At 42.1% G+C, this 17,154-nt stretch overlaps 1 protein-coding gene across 1 annotated transcript in view; it reads left to right on the top strand.

The window, feature by feature from the left end:
- The first annotated feature begins 810 nt into the window (after positions 1-810).
- Positions 811-17,154, top strand: part of Entpd7 (ectonucleoside triphosphate diphosphohydrolase 7) — a 57,031-nt gene continuing 40,687 nt past the window's right edge. The window contains exons 1-3 of the mRNA XM_004669879.2: positions 811-961; positions 1,226-1,328; positions 3,667-3,849. Of these exons, the coding sequence (XP_004669936.1) occupies positions 1,321-1,328; positions 3,667-3,849 (191 nt within the window). The 5' untranslated portion in view covers positions 811-961; positions 1,226-1,320. The remainder of the gene's footprint in view (positions 962-1,225; positions 1,329-3,666; positions 3,850-17,154) is intronic.

The raw sequence follows: 17,154 nt of genomic DNA, 5'->3' as shown, positions 1-17,154 counted from the left end.
CCCTGTAGGTCAGGTAAGGTTTTTGAAGGAAGATGGCCCTTAAACCAGGTAAGAGTTGAGCAGGAGGAGTCAACATTCAAGACAGGCAGAGAGGCAGAATGAACAGACCACAACCCACAGGGTGTGTTGCTAGAGCTCAGCCAGAGGCAAGGAGAGCTTCAGGAGGCGTGGCCACATCTTGATTGGTTATAGATATGAAATGTGACAGGGCTGGTGTAAGCAATGAAGAATTCAAACACGAAGGGCCGCTGCCTTTATAAAGTCTGGGGGCGAGGGGGCAGAGGCACAGACGCAGTAAATAATCAATGCTAAATGAATGGACATGAGCACTTTGACGTAGACATCATTGTCTCCAACGTTTTTTCCACAATGCCACCCACCTTCCCGCAAAGGACAGGACAATGAAGCCGGGACATCAATCTGGGGAGCAAAAGGGAAGGTTTAAGGTGGGAAAACTACTATTCTAAGGGGAAGGTTGGTGGGCACGGACCCTCCAGTAGGTTGTGAGCAAAACGTTCACTTGGAGCGGTCTGGTTCCAAGAAGCTGCGCAGCAAGCCGCCCGCAGAGCCCGAGCGCCTCCCGCAGGGCCCGGGACACTGCGCCCCGCGCTGCCACTCACCGACGCCCACCGCCCGCCTCCAGGCGGGGCCTCAGCGCAGCGCCTTTCTGATTGGACGCGGCTCAAAATCGTGGGGCGGGCCTTAGAGGCCGGGCGCTCTCGGGGATTGGCCACGCTGGTGGACGGCCGTGCTGGGGACGCGGCGCGTGCGCTCGTGGCTCTGGCAGCTCCCGGGGCGGGTCTGTGGCGGGTCCCCGGGCAGACATTGGCTCGGTGTGGTTTCCTTGGGGACGTGGCGCCGCTGGCGGCTGGGGCCCTCCTTCCGGCTGGGCTGGAAGCTTCAGGGAGCAGCGGCGGAGTGAGCCGAGCCGTGTGGACCGACCAGCGGGTCTCTGGACCCTGTGAGTGGGACTGGGAGAGCCGCGTGCGGGACCCGGGTGCGGGATGCTGCCGGGGAGAGGAAGCGGGGAGCTGTCACGTGGGGATGGCATGTTTCTTGAGAACGGAGCTCGCCCACGAGCACGCCCTGCTTCCAGGAGGGTCCTCTGGGCCTGAGGATGGAGGGCGGACAGAGTGGGAGTCAGGGAAGTGTGGAAGACTCGTGGAAGTGCAGTCTCGTGGGCACTGGTGGGAGGAAAGCCTGAAACCCAATCGACCCTTTCTAGGCTGCAGCCTTAGGAGATGCCTGGGACAAGGAGGCCACCTTCTCAGGGCAAAAGGAAAAGGAGGTGACAGACGTTGAGACCACTGCAGGGAACCCATGGCTAGGTAAGGCTGCACTCTTTCTCCCTGGCATAGGGCTCAGTGGAAGGTGACAGGTGACCGTGGGGGGCCCTGGCACTTTGCCCCGAAGCTGCACCTGAGCTCTGCGTCGTGTCCAGGTGTATGCAAAGACGATCATAGTATTCTTCTGAAAGGCAGGTATAGTCATGGTTTTCAGCCCATAACCCTGGGACTCTTCCCACTTAGTTCTGAAAAGTGCTAGGTTATAATGTAATTTCTAATATCCATCTGAGGGAAGTTAGATGTCCCTTGAGGAGGTCAAACAAAGATGATTTAGTTTCTTCAGAAATACTGACTTAGGTTGCTTTTCAGAATAAAAGGTGGGCTTCATAATTGAACAAGTACACCCATATATTATATAATACTCTAAAATTTTTAAGGAAGATTAATATAGACCTACATGTTTCAATATGGGCTACTTACAAAGCAGAATAAGTAAGGGAAATATGAAGAGCAATAGATCTGACGTGCTGCCATTTGTGTAAAACAAAGGGGATGGAAAAGAACACATACAGGTATGTTGCCATGTGTCTTGCTGTGTAAATGCCTATGTATCCATAGAATATCCCTGGAAAAATCCCTGGAAACCAGGCAGCAATGGTAGCTTCTGAGAGAGGTGGTGAGGTCAGGGCAAAGGATTAACTTTGTGTTTGACATCCTTTTTTAAAATTTAAAAATTCATTTGTAAAGAGGAGAGGTCAGAGGGAGAGAGAATGGGTGGGCAAGCTTTGCAAGCAAGCACCTTTAACAGTTAAACCATCTCCTCTAGCACTGTTATACTGTTATGTCCTTTAACACAGATTTATCTATTTATTTTTAAAATATTTATCTACTTATTTTTATTTATTTGACAGAGAGAGAGGGAGAATGGGCACGTCAGGGTCTCCAGCCACTGCAAAGGAACTCCAGATGTGTGTGTCCCCTTGTGCATCTGGCTAACGTGGGTTCTGGGGAATCAAACCTGGGTCCTTTGGCTTTTCAGGCAAATTCCTTAACCACTAAGTAATCCCTTCAGCCCTATTTATTTATTATTTTTGTTTTTTCTAGGTAGGGTCTCCTTCTAGCCCAGGCTGACCTAGAATTCACTGTGTACTCTCAGGGTGGCCTCAAACTCACAGTGATCATCCTACCTCTTCCTCCCGTGTGCTGGGATTAAAGGCATGTGCCACCACACCTGGCTGTATTATTTATTTTAAAAAATATTTTATTACTTTTTTGAGACAGAAAGAGGCAGACAGAGAAAGTGAGTATGGGTGTGCCAGGGCCTCCTGCCATTGCAAACGAATTCTAGACACATGCACTACTTAGTGCATCTGGCTTTACCTGGGTACTGGGGAAACAAACAGGCCATCTGGCTTTGTAAGGTAGCTTCTTTAACCGCTGAGCCATTTCTCCAGCCCCCAAGACAGATTTTTTTAAAAAATCATATGTATATATAGCCTATTAAAACCTTTTAAGGGCTGGAGAGAAGACTTAGCAGTTAAGGCACTTGCCTGTGAAGCCTAAGGATCTGGGTTTGATTCCCCAGTGCCCACATAGGTAAGATGCACAAGGTGGTGCATGTGTCTGAAGTTCGTTTGCAGTGGTTGGAGGCCCTGGGGCGCCCATTCTCTCAATCTCTCTCTCTCTGTCCCTTTTTCTCTATCAAATAAATAACTAACTAATAACTAAATAAAATATTTAAAAAATGAAATGAAAACACGTATACTTTAAAACATTTAAAAAATCAGTTAACTGTTCTAACAATTCAGTTTCTTGACAGCATTGCTGGTGGGAATGTTTTAGTTGTTCCCTTTTGCCAGTGTTATGATATGAAGTTGCCCCAGGATACTAGCAATCATTTCATTAGCATGAGATTATTTCTTTGAGTTGTACTCAAAAGTGCAGAGTTTGGAAAAAGAGCAGATAAGGTTTTTCTGCCTTGCTTAGAAGTACTATGAACCATAGAAGTGCTTTCCTGTCATTTAAGATAAAAAGAACATTTAGACTTCTTGTGGCAGACTTTTTGCTTAATTAAGAGGGCTTTTATCTAGCTTAATAAACATTTTATTTCTTAATACTTGTATATTTATTTGAGAGAGAGGAGAGTAGACAGAAAGAAAGTATGGGCACACCAGGCTTCCTTCCCACCACTGCAAACCAGACTCATGTACCACTTTGTGTATCTGGCTTCACATGGGTACTTAGGAATCAAACCCGGCTATCAGGCTTTGCAGACGAGCACCTTTAACCATTGGGCCATCTTTTCCGCCCCCCTAGTAGACATTTAAAAATAATCAATTGTTGAAAGTTTCAGACTTAATGAATGTTTGTCTCATTTCAGGATCAGTTTCTCCTACCTCTGTCCAGCCTCCTGGTATTTCACTGTGCCCACAGTGAGCCCATTTCTTCGTCAGCGGGTGGCATTCCTAGGACTCTTCTTCATATCCTGTCTTCTTTTACTTATGTTAATGGTGGACTTTCGACATTGGGGTGCTTCATTACCAAGAGACAGGCAATATGAAAGGTGAGTCAGCTGCAGTTCATACCCACCAGCTTGGCACTGAAGTCATAGACTTTTTTTGCATTGCTGGGGACTGAACCTTAGGGTCTTTCCCGGGCTGGGTAGGCACTCTCCCAATGAGTTATGTCCCCACCCCTCTTTTCTTTTTTTCTTTTTATTTTGAGACAGGGTCTCAGTTGCCCAGGCCTGCCTGGATCTCACTCTGTTGCTTAGGCTGGACTTGAACTTACAGTCTTCCTGCTTCAGCTTAGCTAGCTGGTATTACAGGTGTGTGTCTAGACTTGTTTGTCATAAACGTTTTCATAAACTCTTTAGCATACTACCTTTGACCCTTTTGGGAGATGTGTATTTTTAGTGAAGTTGCATGTCATTTATTACATAAGGAAAATCTCAAGTCCTGTTTAGTCCATTTTAGTTCAGGAATATTGATACTGCATTTTAACCTTGAAAGCGACATCTTTATATTTTCTTGTTTCGTGGGCTGAGGCTTACTAGGTACCTACATGTTTAGGATTGTTATACATTCTCCATCCCCTTACCACCCCCAGGTAGGGTCTCACTCTGGCTCAGGCTGACCTGCAATTCACTGTGTAGTCTCAAGGTGGCCTCAAACTCACAGTAATCCTCCTACCTCTGCCTCCCGAGTGCTGGGATTAAAGGTGTGAGCCACCACACCCAGCTGTTGTACATTCTTGATAAATTAATCCCTTTATTATTATTAAATGATTGTCCTTGATTGTATTCTTTGTTCTGAAATATACCAGTTTGGTATTAGTATAGTTGTTTCAGCTTTCTTTTTTGCGAGTTTATGTGTGTGTGTGTTATGTATATGTGTGCATGTGGACATGTGGAGACCAAGGGTTGATAGTGAGGGTGTTTTTCAGGCACTTTCCACCTTCTTTTTTTTATTCCAAGGTAGGGTCTCACTGTAGCCCAGGCTGACCTGGAACTCACTTTGTAGTTCCAGGTTGGCCTCTAATTCATAGCAGTTCTCCTACCTTTGTCTCCCATGTGCTGGGATTAAAGGCATGTGCCACCAAGCATGGCTAGCACCTTATTCTTTGAGACAGTGTTTCTCACTGTCATCCTTAGTTTACAAGTTTGGCTAGACTAGCTAGTGAACCCCAGGGATTCTCTTTCCTTGCCACCCTAGTGCTGGGATTATAGACACATATTACCATGCCCAGTATGTGGGTGCTAGAGGATATGAACTCAGGTTCTTCTACTTGTGTGGTAGGGCACTTTATTCCCTGAACCATCTTCCCAGCCCCTCAGCTTCTTCTGATTAATGTGTGATTGACTTTTTGTTTTGTTTTGTTTTGTTTTGTGTTTTTCAAGATAGATTCTCACTCTAACTCAGGGTGACCTAGAAATCATTCTGTAGTTCCAGGATAGCCCCAAACTCACAGTGTTCCTCCTACCTCTGCCTCCTAAGTGCTGGGATTAAAGGCACATGCCATCATGCCTGGAAGTTTTTTGCTATTTTTGTCCTTATATAGTTAAGGTAAGCTTCTTATAGATAATATTTAGTGCAACCTTACTTTTTATCCAGTCTGACCACCTTTGCCTTTTTATTGGGGTGACCATGCTATTTAGATTTTACCTGATTATTGATCATGTTTAAGCTTAATCTATTTTGTCATTTGTTTTGTATTTATACTTCAAATAATATTACATCTTTTCATTTATAGTGTAAGAACCTGACAACATACTTCTATTCCTCCTTCTCCCCTTGGTCTTTGAGCTATTGTTTCACATGTTTTATTTTTACATATGTTATAAGCTTCACAATATATCACTAGTCTTTTTTAAATGGCCAGTTATTGTTTCAGAGTGTGTGCGTGTGTGTGTGTGTGTGTGTGTGTATTTAAAATTATTTATGTGTGTAGGCATATCAGGGTCTCTTGTTGCTGCAACCAAATGTCATATATTTGACCCACTTTTTGGATCTGGCTTTATGTGTGTGTTGGGGAATTGAACCTGGGCCAGCAGGCTTTGTAAGGAGCACCTTTAAATACTGAGCCATTTCCTCAGCCCTATTTTAGGATATTTTAAAATAAGAAGGGCTGGAGAAGTGGCACATCCATTCTCTCTCTCTCTCTGGCTCTTTCTTTCTCTGTCACTTTCAAATTAATAAATAAAAGTAAAAAAAATAGTTTAAAATAAAAAATACTTTCAGGTTTACCCATATATTTACCATTTGTAGGATCTTTTGTTCTTTTATGTTGATCCATATTCTTGTCTGGTATTATCCTTTGCCTAAAAAAGTTTTCTTTCTCATTTATAGTAGGGTTTGCCTGCAGATGATGAATTCTTTCACTTCTTTTATGTCAGAGAAAGGCTTTATTTTGCTTTAATTTTACAAGGAATTGTCATTGAACAATATTGGGTTGATCATTATTTTTCTTCATTACTCCACTGTCTTTACAGAAAGAGGCAGATAGAGAGAGAATGGATGCACCAGGGCCTCCACTTACTGCAAATGAACTCCAGATGCATGTACTACCTTGTGCATCTGGCTTATGTGGGTCCTGGGAAATCAAACCTGGGTCCTTAGGCTTCACAGGCAAGTGCCTTAGCCCAAGCTTAAATTTTTTTCTGAGAAGTATGCTAAGATGTTTATCTTTGTTCTCTCTGAATATAATGTATCTTTTTCCACTGACTGCTTTTATTTTTATTTTTAATTAAAAAAAAATACTTATTGGAGGACTGGAGAGATGGCTTAGTGGTTAAGTGCTTGCCTGTGAAGCCTAAAGACCCCGGTTTGAGGCTCAATTCCCCAGGACCCACGTTAGCCAGATGCACAAGGGGGCACATGCATGTTGAATTCGTCTACAGTGGTTGGAAGCCCTGGCACACCCATTCTCTCTCTCTCTCTCTCTCTCTCTCGCTCTCAAATAAATAAATTAAAATAAACAAAAAATATTAGAGAGAGAAAGGGAGAGAGAATGGGTATGCTAGGGCCTCTAGCCACTGCAGACGAACTCCAGACGCATGTGTCATCATGTGCACCTGGCTTACATGGGTACTGGGGAATCGAACCTGGGTCCTTAGGCTTTGCAGGCAAGCACCTTAACCCTGAGCCATCTCTCCAGCCCAACTTTTTTTTTTAATTAAAATTGTTTTCATGGTGATATAGTATCTGGTGTGTATGCACATGTATTTACCCGTTCAGTGCTCTGTGTGCTGGATAAAGAAGAATTAAAACATTTGTGTGGTGTGTGGGAGGCAAAGTGATCCAGTAGTTCTTATCTGCCACTTTACTCCAAGTGACCAGATTCTATTAACTACTTTTAGGTTGAAACAGATTGGCTATGATGCTGAGAAATACAGGTTGTGCCACTGTAAAGATTTTACCAAAGTTCTAATACCTTGAACACTCTAGCCAAGCAGTAAGGAGCCACGTACCCTTGAGTTTGTTGTTTAATGAAAGGTTGTGTGCATATTGCCACAAATTGCCGTATTAACTTCACTCAGGGCATCCTTCATGAGTCACTTAGGAGGCAAGCGTTTGCTGAGACCTTGCTGGGTACATGTGTACATACTGGGGTCCAAAGATGAATAAAACGTGGCACTTGAATGCAGAGTTCATGACCTTATTAGGGAGGAAGACTCAAGGGAATAATTGAGATAACACATTACAGTACAGCTGTGTAAAATCAGGAACTGTGCATAGTTAAGAATCAGGAGCAAAGGTAAGAATCATAAATTAATCAGGAGACCCATGAGTAACCAAATTTCATATCACTGAGTTCATGTCCTAAAAGTACATGTACTTTACTGATAAGATAGGCTCTTATATAAAACCTGCTTTTCTTTTTCCTTCCCTTCCCTTCCCTTCCCTTCCCTTCCCTTCCTTCCCTTCCCTTCCCCCCTTCTTCCTTTCTTCCTCCTTTCTTTTTTGATTGGTTTCACTGTAGCTCAGGCTGGCCTGGAACTCACTAAGTAGCTCACACTGGCCTCGAACTTGCAGCACAGTCTTCCTGTCTCAGCTTCTCAAGTGCTGTGATTATAGGCATTAGCAATGGGAGGTAAAGCTAGAAGAATCCCAAAGTTTGCAGGCCATCTAGTCTGGCCTTCCCAGCCACAAACATGGTGAAATGAGAGAGCCAACACAAGGATAACGTAAGGTTGTCCTCTGACCACCACATGTGTGCCTGAGGCACAAGCACACCTGTACATACACACAATGATATAAAAAATAGTAAAACAAACAAACAGAAGAATCAAGCATCTTGCCAGGTGTGGTGGTGCACACCTGTTATCTCCATCACTTGGGAGACGGAGAGTCATGCGTTGAAGGCAGCCTGGGCTACATGAGACCTGTCTCAAAAAAGGAAAAAGGGCAAGGCGTCTAGGACTGCCTAGAGCATTGTAGTAGTCATATTTTTTTCCTACTTAAATTGTTCCTAATTCACATAACAAAATTTGTCATCAGTATTTTGTGATATTTTATAGAGTATTCTATGCTGCTGGGAACAGACCTATAAGTGTCTCTACAGGAGCAAGTTTGGAAACTTTTTTTTTTTTTTGGCAACTTCCATAATAATAGACAATAAACCATGATAATCCCCTCCCTTCCCCCACTTTCCCCTTCATAAATCCACTCTCTATCTTACCTCCTCCCTCTCTCAGTTAGTCTCTATTTTGATGTCATTATCTTTTCCTCCTATTATGAGGGTCTTACGAAGGTATTGCTAGGCAGTGTGAGGTTATGGATATCCAGGCCAGTTTCTGTCTGGCCGATTGCATGGTAAGCAGTGGTACCCTTCCTTTGGCCCTTACATTCTTTCAGCCGTCTCTTCTGCAATGGACTGTGAGCCTTGGAAGGTGTGATAGAGATGTTTCAGTGCTCAATACACCTCTGTCACTTCTTCTCAGCATTATGGTGTCTTTGGTGTCATCCCACTAGTCACTGCCATCTGAAAAGAGAAGCTTCTCTAACTAAAAGTGAGAGTAGCATTCATACATGGGTATGAACATTAAGTAAAGTGATTATAGGGCAGTTTGGTGAGCATAATATATGCATTTAGCCAGAGAAGAGCAGGCATTACACTCGTAGGGCTTGTGACCTCCCCTGCCATTGGCTTTTGATAGGTTTTTAGTTCCAGGCACATATTCCCTCCCATGAAGCAGGTCTCCAGTCCAATTACAGAGCAGTTGTTTTCCCCCATTATAAATATATCACTATTGCCCTGTTTGGTCATTTGGTCTGGCTGGCCAAACTTAAGGCTGCAGTGTCCATTGATGACTTCTCTCTCTCATAGGGCTGCATGCAGCATAGCTTTTTCCAGCTTTCTGTCAGCTGGTCTGCTGGGAAGAAGTTTTCAGAAATCAGTTGCAGCTTCATTTCTCCATTCACCAATTGAGAGACATCATCTAGGATGGTTCCATTTCCTAGCGATTATGAATAGAGCAGCAATAACCATGGATGTGCAAGTATCTCTAAGGTAGTGAGACGAGTCCTTAGGTTATATGCCTAGGAGTGGTATAGCTGGGTCATATGGTAGTTCTGTTTTTAGCTGTCTCAGGAACCTCCACACTGATTTTCACAGTGGCTGTACCAGTTCACAGTCCCATAAACAGTGTAGAAGGGTTCTTTTTTTTCTACATCCTCACCAGAATTTATTGTCATTTGTTTTCTTGATGGTAGCTATTCTGACAGGAGTGAGATGGAATCTCAAAGTAGTTTTAATTTGCATTTCCGTGATAGCTAAGGATGTAGAACATTTTTTTTTTTAGATGTTGTAGGTATCCAATTTTCCCAGCACCATTTGTTGAAGAGGCTGTCTTTTCCCCAATGAATATTTTTGTCATTTTTGTTGACAAACAGATGGCTGTAGCTGCTTGGATTTATATCTGGGTCCTGTATTCTGTTCCATTGATCTGTGTGTCTGTTTTTGTTCCCATACCATACTGTTTTTGTTACTATGGCTCTGTGGTATAGCTTAAAATTAGTTATGGTGATACTGAGAAGCCTTATTTTTGTTGCTCAAAATTATTTTGACTATTTGAGGTATTTTTTTAAAGGTTGATTCTTTTCTTTTTAAAATATTTTTACTTGACAGAATGAGGCAAAGAGGGAGGGAAGGAGGAAGGGAGTGAGGGAGGGAGCGAGAGAGAGAAAGAATGAGACTATGGGTGCCCCAGGGCCTCTAGCTACTGCAAATGAACTCCAGACACCTGAACCACCATGTGCATCTGGCTTATGTGGGTACTGGGGAATTGAACCTGGCTCCTTTGGCTTTGCAGGCAAGTACCTTAACTGCTAAGTCATCCTTCCAGCCATATTTGAGGGTTTTTTTTGTGTGTGTTTTAAATGGATTTTAGGATTTTGTATTTCTACAAAGAATGCCATTGAATTTTGATGGGGATTGCATTGAATGTGTAGATTGCTTTTGGTAAGATTGATATTTTCGTATAGTTCTTCCCATCCAGAACATGGGATGCCTTTCCATTTCCTAATGTTTTCTGCAGTTTCTGTCTTTAGTGTTTTAATGTTTTCATCAGTTAGGTTTTTTGTTGTTGTTGTTGTTGTTTGTTTGTTTTTTGAGGGTAGGGTTTCACTCTGGCCCAAGCTGACCTGGAATTCACTATGTAGTCTCAGGGTGGCCTTGAACTCATGGCGATCCTCCTACCTCTGCCTCCCAAGTGCTGGGATTAAAGGCATGAACCACCATGCCTGGCTATTATTATTATTATTATTATTATTATTATTATTATTATTGAGGCAATTGTGAATGGGAGAGATTTCCTATTTTATCTTCAGCATGTTTGTTGTTAGCATATAGGAAGGCTACTGATTTCTATGGTTTTATTTTTTTATCCTGCTATGTTGCTAAAAGTGTTTATCAGCTCCAACAGTTTGCTGGTAGAGTCTTTAGGGTCTTTTATGTATAAAATTATTTCACCTGCAAATAATGATAATTTGATCTCCTTTCCAATTTGTATACCTTTTATGTGTGTCTCTTATTGCAATAGCTGACTTCTAGTACTATTTGTCTTGTTCCTGATTTTAGTGGAAGAGTCTGAAGTTTTCCCCATTTAGTATTATGTTGGTTTTCATAAATAGCCTTTATCGTATTGAGATATGTTCCTTCTCTTCTCATTTTCTTTAGAACACTTACCATGAAGGAATGTTGGATTTTGTCATATGCCTTTTCTGCATCTATTGAGATGACCATGTGATTTTTGTCCTTCAGTCTATTTATATAGTGTATTACATTTATTGATTTGCATATGCTGAACCATTCTCCCTGCATCTCTGGGATAAAGTCTACTTGGTCAGGGTGAATGATTCTGGCTTTCATTCTTTCTGTCATCCTCAAATAAATAAATAAATATTTTGAAACTTGTTTATTGACAACTTTTATAATTATACTATAAACCATGATAACTCTCCCCTCTCCCACTTTTCCCTTCACAAATCTACTCTCCATCATATCCCTCCCCCTCTCAGTCTCTCTTTTATTTTGATGTCATGCTCTTTTCCTCCTATTTTGAGGGTCCTCTGTAGGTAGTACTAAGGCATTGCAAGGTCATGGATGTCCAGGCCATTTTGTGTCTGAAAGACTGCATTGTAAGCAGTACTACCCTTCCTTTGGCTCTTACATTCTTTTTTTTTTTGCTTTTGTTTTTTGAGGTAGGGTCTCACTCTGGTCCAGGCTGACCTGGAATTCACTATAGAGTCTCAGGGTGGCCTTGAACTCACGGCGATCCTCCTACCTCTGCCTCCCGAGTGCTGAGATTAAAGGCGTGTGCTACCACACCCAGCCTGGCTCTTACATTCTTTCTGCCACCTCTTGTGCAATGCATCGTGAACCTTGGAGGGTGTGAGAGAGATGTTTTGGTGCTGAATACTCCTCTGTTGCTTCTTCTCAGCACTATGGTGCTTTTTGAGTCATTTAAGAGGTCACTGCCAACTGAAAAGAGAATAAAAATATTTTTTAGGAAAAGAATATTCCTGTTCTATCTGGCACCTCTGTTGGACAGTGATATTCTACCATGTTTCAGGCAGTGCCCTAAATGCTGGGTAAATCGTTAAAATTTATTAATTTTTAACGTAAGGTATACTTTTAGTGTATATATGTATATGTATTATATAAGACAATCATAAGCGGTTCCTACCTAAACATTCTCTATATTCATACATTTTATTATTATTAATTAATTATTATATTTAGTACATTCTTTTTATTTTTTGGTTTGTTTGTTTGTTTTTGTTTTTTCGAGGTAGGGTCTCACTCTAGCCCAGGCTGACCTGGAATTCACTATGGAGTCTCAGGGTGGCCTCGAACTCACAGAAACCCTCCTACCTCTGCCTCCTGAGTTCTGCGATTAAAGGCGTGAGCCACCCTGCCTGCCATAGTACATTATTATTTTTTTTAAATTATTTATTTATTTATTTTATTTGAGAGTGACAGACACAGAGAGACAGATAGAAGGAAAGAGAGAGAATGGGCGCGCCAGGGCTTCCAGCCTCTGCAAACGAACTCCAGACGTGTGTGCGCCACCTTGTGCATCTGGCTAACGTGGGACCTGGGGAACCGAGCCTCGAACCGGGGTCCTTAGGCTTCACAGGCAAGCGCTTAACCGCTAAGCCATCTCTCCAGCCCATGTACATTATTTTTTAACCTTAATGATTGGCTTGTTTACTTTTTGGTTTCTAATCCCCTCACACGCACACACTGTTGTCTTAATTTGGCAGGCTGAGCTGTTCTGAAGGGTTCGTTCTGTAGCTGTTAAGTAGTAGTTCCTCAGGTTCTGTTGCCATCACGTGGGACATGAATGAGAGCTTCTGTGAGCAGTCATTGCAGGATTGGTCTTCCTTAGGAGTTTCAATTCTGTTTAAAACAAGTCAGAAACAAGCATTACTTTTTGGTTAAAATAAAAATGGTCAACTTTAGGATATCCACAAAAAAATTAAGTGTTCTTTTAGAGAGCACCTCAGAAGGTGTTATTTATTTATTTATTTTTTTAAAGTAGGGTCTCAGTCTAGCTCAGGCTGACCTGGAATTCACTATGGAGTCTGAGGGTGGCCTCCAACTCATAGCAGTCCTCCTACCTCTGCCTCCCAAGTGCTGGGATTAGAGGTGTGCACCATCATGCCCAGCCACCTCAGAAGTTTTTGCTTGTAAAATTGAAGGCATGTGTTCAGTTGACTCACATGTGAGATCTTAATATTTATACTGTTTTCAAGCAGGGCTTTAAATTATACATATTCTTTTTTTTTTTTTTTTTTTCTGAAGTAGGGTCTTGCTCTAGCTCAGGTTGACCTGGAATTCACTATGTAGTCTCAGGATGGCCTCAAACTCAGTGATCCTCCCACCTCTGCCTCCTGAGTGCTGGGATTAAAGGTGTCCACCACCACACCTGTCTTAAATTATTCATATTCTTGACTGCTTGGGCTAATCTTGTTAGGAGGTAAACAGCAACCTTACAAGTTGTTTTTCTGGGCACACATTACTACCATTCATGTACAAATACTTTATAATGTTATTATATTTGGTTTTGAGCCTTAAAGACTGTTAAAAAATATGACTTTCAGCAAAGTTGGTAGGTCCACTCAGTGGTGGACAAGAGTTCTGAAAGTGGCACAGTTGGTGTTAATTTTGTAAACTCAGCAATGCTCTGGTCAGTTCTACCTCTTATGCTGTAAATGTTTTTAGGGTAATGGCAGTGAAAAGCCTTTGCCTTCCAGTTCTGCTTGGGGTGATGTATTTGTGGGTAATTTTCACTGACTCAGTATAGAGGGAAATAATGTTGGCGGGGGGACAGTGAGCTAGGGAGCCAGGGAGCTGAGATGAGATGAGGGAAGGTAAGAGGAGTCTGTTGTGGTGGCTGAGGAGTCTAAAGCTTTTTAGCCTTTTTCCTGGGCTTGAGAGCCTTTCTAGAGTTGGCTTGTGAGGCATCAATAAAGCGAGATGGTCCATCAGTTTAGTGACTGGCTATGATGGCCAAAGCCAGGCCTGGCAAATAACAGAAAGAAAAACAAACAAACAAACAAAAACCGAGGAAAGGCTTGGTGATCATTTGTGAGGCACCTAGAGGGAAGGGACTTTAGATGGTTGAAATGCAGAACCTGCCTGACGGTTACAGGAGTGCCAGAAATGGTGATTCTACTGCTTCTTAGAAGGGAAAACTTTCTTCAGTTGTTTGTAATATAAGAAAGCTGCAAGATGATGACATCAAAATAACACAGAGACTGACTGAGAGGGGAGGGGATATGATGGAGAGTGGAGTTTCAAAGGGGGAAGTGGGGGAGGGAATTACCATGGGACATTGTTTACAGTCATGGAAGTTGTTAATAAAAAATTAATTAATTAAAAAAATAAAATAAGAAAGCTGGAGACTTTCTGCTGCCTGAAGTGACTGATCAAAGACTCAACTAGGGAGCATAAAATAAGTGCCATCTGGGCCTCTCACTCTGCCTTGTGAGCTAAGGCTAGTTGATATTTCTTACCATTACACATATGTGAATATATGGCCCCCAATATATTAAGTGTTGTATTAGCTTGTAGTTTGGATCTGCAGCCACCTGGCTGGAGGCAGTGTCACTGGGTGGATCTTAGGGCCCAGCCCTCAGCTATGGTGGTGGGTTTGAGATTCCAATCTAAAGATATACAAAGTGTGTGTAGCTGGAGTTCCTGAAGTGTGCTGCACTGTGTAGTTTTGGGGCTTGTGCTTCTCTCTCTGCTTGGACCTGTGAAGGCAGGCTAGCTTCCTCTGCCATTATGGAACTTCCCCTGGATCTGTAAGCTTCAATAAATCCCTTCCTCCATAGCTGTGCTAGTCTGGAAGTTCATCTCAGCAAACCTGAAGCTGACTGCTACAGCATATGAAGTGGTATAAGGGAAGAGCAAGCTGACTGAGTTGCACCAAATTAGAGCTTCCTAGTTGCTTATTCCTACAAGAATAAGATAAAATAAGATACTTTGGAAAGCTGTTGAAACTTTCTAAGAGGGCGGTTGATTTTGAATACAGCAAAAGAAAGACATGGAAGAGTTTTTAATCAATCAATAGCTCCATATTGTGAGCTCTAGTATTGACTGGTACATGGGTTGAGCATAGAGATATGAGTAACACTGACAGTATTCTGAAGATACTGTACCTGTTCTTGAGAAACAGAAAGTGGAGAGGTGGGACCCACACATGTGAAAAAAATGTTTTTGGAGGGTGGCAAGATGGCTCAGGTGTTCAAGGTGTTTGCTTGCAAAACTTACTGGTCCTGGTTTGATTCGCCAGTTCCCATTCAAGCTAGATGAACAAAATGGTATATGTGTCTGGAGTTTGCAGTGACAAGAGACTCTGGTATACACATTGTCCTCTCTTTCTCTTACACATAAACAAAATATTTTTAAAAAGAAACTTGTTTGTTTATTTATGTGTGCTGGAATTACAGGCATGTGCCAGCACAGCCCTGGTTTATGTGTTGCTAGGGATTGAACATACTAGGTTATGTACATACTAGGCTAGCACTCTACCAACAAAGCTACAGTCCCCAAATGTGAAAGAAATCTTAACTGAACTATAAACGATGTGCTCAAAGGAATAACAACTCTACTTTTTAGAACAGAAGGAAGAAGTTTTTGAAATCAGCATCATTGCATAGAGGCTTCACAAGAATTGGGAAGCCATGTCAAAAGAGATGAGGAAGAGAAATAAGCAGAAAAGAAGTTGGATGTTAGAGAGAGAAAGATTGCATGACAGCAGTGGTTCTCAATGCATTGGCCTTTGGGGCGCCCTGAGACCCTTTCTGAGAGCAGTGAAGCCAAAACTGTTTCATAATAATGCTAAGACTCTGCTTATCTTTTTTATTGTGGTAAATAACATAAAATTTACCATCATAACCATTTTATTTATTTTTTAAAATATTTTATTTTGAGTTATTTATTTGAAAGAGGAAGAGAAAGAGAGAGAGAATGGGCGCACCAGGGCCTCCAGCCACTGTAAATGAACTCCAGACTCATGTGCCCCCTTGTGCATCTGGCTTACTTGGGTCCTGGAGAATCGAATCTGGGTCCTTTGGATTTGTAGGCAAATGCCTTACCCATTAAACCATCCTTCCAGCCCACCATTTTATTTTATTTATGAGAGAGAGTGAGAGCAAGCGAGCACGCACATGCATGCACACATGATGAGAACAGGTATGGTAGGGCCTCTAGCCACTGCAGATGAACTCCAGCTGCATGTACCATACTTTGGCTTATATGTGGGTACTGGGGAATATAACTTTGGGTCCTTAGGTTTCTCAGGCAAGCGCCTTAGCTGCTAAGCTATCTGTCTAGTCCCATCATAACCATTTCTAAGTGTATAATTTAGTAGTGTGTAGTGTTGTATTTACATTGTTGTGAGACAGATTTTCAGAATTTTTCCATCTTGCAAATCTGAAACCTTATGCCCATTTTAACATCTTTTCTTTATTCTCTCCTTCTAGCTAATGGTCCTCATGATTTAACTTTGTTTCTATGAATTTGACTCTTTTACATACCTAATATAAGTGGAATTCTGTGGAATCATAGAGTATTTACGTTTTTATGACTGGCTTATTTATTTTGGTGCAACATCCTGAAGGTTCTTGTGGTGGCATTGATCATTTCTTTCCTTTTTTAACATGATTAACATTCCATTGTCTGTACATACCATGTTATAATTATCCATTTGGATTTTTGGATTGTTTCTACCTTTTGACCATTGTTACTGTTTTACCTTTTTCCATGAGTTGATGATGCAGAAACATTTAAAACTGGTGGTCACTCATCATAAATCAAAATAGAGATACTGGGCCAGAGAGATGGCTTAGTGGGTAAGTTACTTGCCTGTGAAGCCTAAGGACCCAGGTTGATCCTCAGATCTCAAGTAAGCCAGATGCACATGGTGGCACATGCGTCTGGAGTTCATTTGCACTGTCTAGAGGCCCTGGGTGTGCCCATTCTCTCTCTCAAATAAAAAAAAAGATAGAAATACTAATTCATACTCCTAGCTACCAGATTCTTTGTGGTCATATAACTGCAGTGGGAACTTATGTGCTATCTTTTTTTTTTTTTTTTTTTTTTTTGAGGTAGGGTCTTGCTCTAGCCCAGGCTGACCTGGAATTCACGATTCAGGCTGGCCTTGAACTCTCAGAGATCCTCCTATCTCTGCCTCCCAAGTTTTGGGGTTAATAGTGTGCACCACCACACCTGGCTGTGTGTTATCTTTTGATATATGGTGAGAGGAGAGGAGAAGGAAGCATCCAGCACCCCTGCTATACACTGGAGTTATCCTGAGAAAGAGCACAGGAACAGTTGAGTTAATCCTGCTGCCTTT

This window comes from Jaculus jaculus, chromosome 1 (assembly GCF_020740685.1).
Source record: "Jaculus jaculus isolate mJacJac1 chromosome 1, mJacJac1.mat.Y.cur, whole genome shotgun sequence".
Classification (NCBI taxonomy): domain Eukaryota; kingdom Metazoa; phylum Chordata; class Mammalia; order Rodentia; family Dipodidae; genus Jaculus; species Jaculus jaculus.
The sequence above is the reverse complement of the archived record's forward strand: the minus strand, read 5'-3'. Positions and strand labels throughout refer to the sequence as shown.